The sequence below is a fragment of the Etheostoma spectabile genome, chromosome 9 (genome assembly GCF_008692095.1).
Source record: "Etheostoma spectabile isolate EspeVRDwgs_2016 chromosome 9, UIUC_Espe_1.0, whole genome shotgun sequence".
Classification (NCBI taxonomy): Eukaryota; Metazoa; Chordata; class Actinopteri; order Perciformes; family Percidae; genus Etheostoma; species Etheostoma spectabile.
The window spans coordinates 30234643-30238517 of record NC_045741.1 but is presented as its reverse complement, the minus strand read 5'-3'; the positions used below and the strand labels follow the sequence as shown (position 1 = coordinate 30238517).

The 3875-nt window shown below is 40.1% G+C and overlaps 1 protein-coding gene across 1 annotated transcript in view; it reads left to right on the top strand.

Moving 5' to 3' along the window:
* sass6 (SAS-6 centriolar assembly protein) overlaps positions 1-2290 on the top strand; it is an 11033-nt gene extending 8743 nt beyond the window's left edge. The window contains exons 14-16 of the mRNA XM_032525317.1: positions 20-99; positions 369-460; positions 2050-2290. Coding sequence (XP_032381208.1) covers positions 20-99; positions 369-460; positions 2050-2102 — 225 coding nt within the window. The 3' untranslated portion in view covers positions 2103-2290. The remainder of the gene's footprint in view (positions 1-19; positions 100-368; positions 461-2049) is intronic.
* Positions 2291-3875: the final 1585 nt, after the last annotated feature.

Sequence of the window (3875 nt, the reverse complement as noted above, 5' to 3'; positions counted from 1 at the left end):
TTTTTTTTTTTTCCTTCAGGCCCAGTTCAACCCTCAGATAGCCAGACTTGATGGGACACCTGCTGAACAGAGATCAGCACAGCCACCCGCCAGACACATGTGAGTTAAGTTCTAGATAGGCAGCCAGTTGTTGTGTCCGATAAGACATACTTGGTGGGTGGGGATGTGGGGTCCGGACAGCTTTATGGGGCCAAAATGCTGGACCCCACAACTTGGTTGGTTTTAGGGTTAGAATTCGGTTATGTTAAGGTTAGGCATTTAGGTGTGATGGTTAGGGTAAGGGCCTAGGAAATGAATTTTCATTGACGGGTCCCCACAAAGATAGTGCCACAAATTTGTGTGCGTGTGTGTCTCTCTTTCTCTTTCAGGGGAGGCTCTGCAGGCCTGGATTCAAAGTACTTTGAGAGGAGAGATGATAGCATCCCAATCTATGGTCTGTCGCCTAATTTGTTTAACAAAGGTAAACTCATTACAGTATCCATCAAACAGTGAACACTGGTTTGATTTGCCACTGTGTCGGAGAACATCATGTTGCACAGCGTCAGCGTTTCAAAGTGTTTGTTGGAGCAGAGCTCGGACATTGGGCAGACAGATCATTCTTTCAGGCAGGACAAGATCCACAACCTTTTCATGATTCTGTTTCATGTTGGTTTGTAAGAGTATTTCCAAGTTACTGTACAGTTCAACTAAACTAGTTTCCCTATTTAATAACGTACAGTCCTACAAGCTAACACCACACCAAATTCGGTCACAAATGTACCAATTCTTTAAGAAGCCTCTTCCAAGGGTTCTGTACTTCATATTCAGACATTAATATTGCAGCAAATAATATTAGCGCTGTACGCATATAGTGATGCAATGGCACTGTGAGCATAGAATACTGTAATTCCCACTTCCTCTATGTGTTGTAATTTGAGCGTTTCTATTCTTTGATTTTGTGTGGGTGTGGGTGTGTGTGTGCCCTAGCAATAAAGAATTTTTAAGACCGATACAAATATTTGGTTAATTAAAAATCCGATATGCCAATATAAAAAAATAAATAATAATAATCCAGAAACGCGTTATAAAACAGATTTCCCTAACATTAGTTATTTGTAGTTATTTATGAGTTCTCACTAAAATAATATAACAATTTGTTTTATTGTCACAACAGAATAGAGGAACATCAAAAGAACTTAAGATATGAAACGTAAAGTCCTTTGAACAAAAACACAAACAAAATAATCAGTGTTGCCAACAGGGACGTTGTAGACCGTCCTCTGGTGGACAGACTATGGAACGCCAGCACTCATAACATGGTTGACAGTCTGTTTTTATTTTTTAAAATAAAATTTACAGAATCATTTGTCAGTATAAATGATTATGATGAAGGAATATTAAAATATATACATATACACTTTTTCATTGGCCAATTGGTCAGGGAAATGCCTAATATCGGCCGATAATATTGGCCCGCCAATATGTCGGTCGGGCTCTAGTCTGGATCCATGGCGGTACGTTTCCAGGATAAAAACCCCTATATAAAGACTTCCTTCTTCTCAGTGTGTGTTTCTGTTCTCAAACTCTGTCTTTGGGAAACGACCACAAAGCTTCGAGCTTGCAAACTCCATGCTGAAAATGTCAAGTTCAGAAGAAATTTGGATGGTGCAACAAGATAGCCTTGCTTTGTTCTTTAAGGGAATGACTGTAAAGATTTACAAAGAATATGTCTAGGGCATTTCCTCTCTAATTGGGACGTTTTGGGAGCAATTGGCGGGATAACTGTAGACAAAGTCCACACTGAGATAAACACTGGTAAGAGCCAATGAGGTTGAACGATGTATCCAGCTAATTTTTAAATAGCTGACATTAATGTAATGTGTTGACAGTTAACTTCTTTTAACATTGTATGTGGCGTTTTCTTTTGCCGGGTACATATGTTCCACCTTAGCAAGTTCCTTCCGCTTAGCATCACCCAAGACCATTGTGATTGACTTAAGAAATGCAAACAAAGTGTTGTAATTATGGAAGTCTTTATTGAAATAAACAACTTTTAATTTTCCTTTTCAGAGTTCCCTCAGCCGACAAAGCCCTCCGTAGCGTCTGCTTACTTCTCTGCATGAGCAGAATGGAAGACCTCCCCAGCCGCGTCATGTCTTCTGTTGTCTTTAAGTATGTTTTTAATTTTTGTGTGCTGATGTTGGACGCTTTCAGAAAACGCTGTTTAAAACCTTCTGTGCTGGATTCCGGTGATCAGAGAGAATGTGTCAGTCTTCAAATTAAAATAGTATCTTACGTTTGTTACTGTTTATACTCATTTTTGCTGTCTGTTATGAAATGTAGTCTTTAATAAATAGATTTTCCAAAATGTAAATATTTGTGCTGTTCAAAATTTCTTAGTTAGTATTTCATTCTAGTCATCTGTTGTCATTGCAACACCTCAAAATTAAATGGAACCCATTCTGCTGCTGCTCTGTGGGTGGAGCTTGATTACATCTTGAGGTGGCACCAAGCGCCAACTTCCCACCCTTAGGGAGTGCTCTGTTGTTGCAGGAAACAAACAGTTGTTCCACAAACTCCCAGGCAGTTCAGTGCTTGTGTTTTAGGTGTTTTAAAAGTTTCTTGTGGCAGTGATAGAGGCTGTGATGTTTCCTGTACAGGACTCTGGCTCAAAACACACAGACAAATCTGATCTCTGGTTACGTGATTGGCCACCGCAGCATGATGTGGGGTTGTGTTTCTCCAAAAGTTGAGTCTTTTTGCACCTGTGTTCATGTTCTCTCCTTACATATAGCTACGCTCTGCGTCTCTGCTGATTGGGAATGATTGAGAGTTCTCTTGCCACTGCTACCAGAAGACTTACAACTTTCAGACAGGTTACCCACGTCACATTTACGTCTTCAAGCTCAGTTGGAGGCTGAACAGTAGCGCTCAGGCATCACCGGGAAAGTGCTTCTAAATACCTTCACTGGTCTCCGTCCAGAGCAACCCTTTATCTGTCTCTGAACACAACAGTGGCTTGGCCACCCCAGCTCCATCCTCTCATCCAAACATGTTCAACTTTGGCTCCAAAATACAAAGATGGCCAAAATGCAAACGACCGGGTGACTTCACTGATGCTACCTGTACTCTGGTAGGCTACGGGTGACACACAAATGTTATTAGATGGCTCTTTAAAAAAACACTTCAGTACACTGAGATGCATGATGGAGACACAAGTATCAATTCCATTGACTACAATCATGTCTACGTACCCAATTTGTGGGATTTTATATTATTTTTGTTAGTTTTAAAGCTGATTTATTTTTTTAGATGTATTGATTCATTGATGATTGCACTTTAAAAGCATAAGTAGGACGGAAGCGCCAATTTTAAGAATCACCGTATTCTCGTTTTTTGGTCAAATGGCCTTTTGAATGGCCGTGCTGGGGCCGCTACTATGACCGCATCACATTTTTAAAACGCAAAGTAGGCTCGACACAACATGAAACTTTGCTCCAAGTGTCACCAGGGGCTCTACACATGATCTCAGCATTGAGAACATTGTTTGTGTACACAGTTTACTAAAAAGAAACGTTTTAACAACTCACTTTAGCTGTTGTTGTTTACGCTATCTGCCGTTTTCCCAGTCAAAAAGTGTTGGAATGAACGCAGTCCATAGCAACAAAACTACAGATTATCTGTGCATTTATATGGATATATAGTGTTTTAAAAAGTGATTTTGATAATACCCTAGTAGCGCCCCTAGCACTCCCATTCAAAAGGCAATTTGAAAAATGAAAATTTGACTCCGGTACATTCACAAAAAAAACTAAGTTGCATTTTGGTGAGTGTTACGCTTTAACATGGAAAAATACTCCCATGATACATTCCAGCACTGGGTTACACCAGCTGTG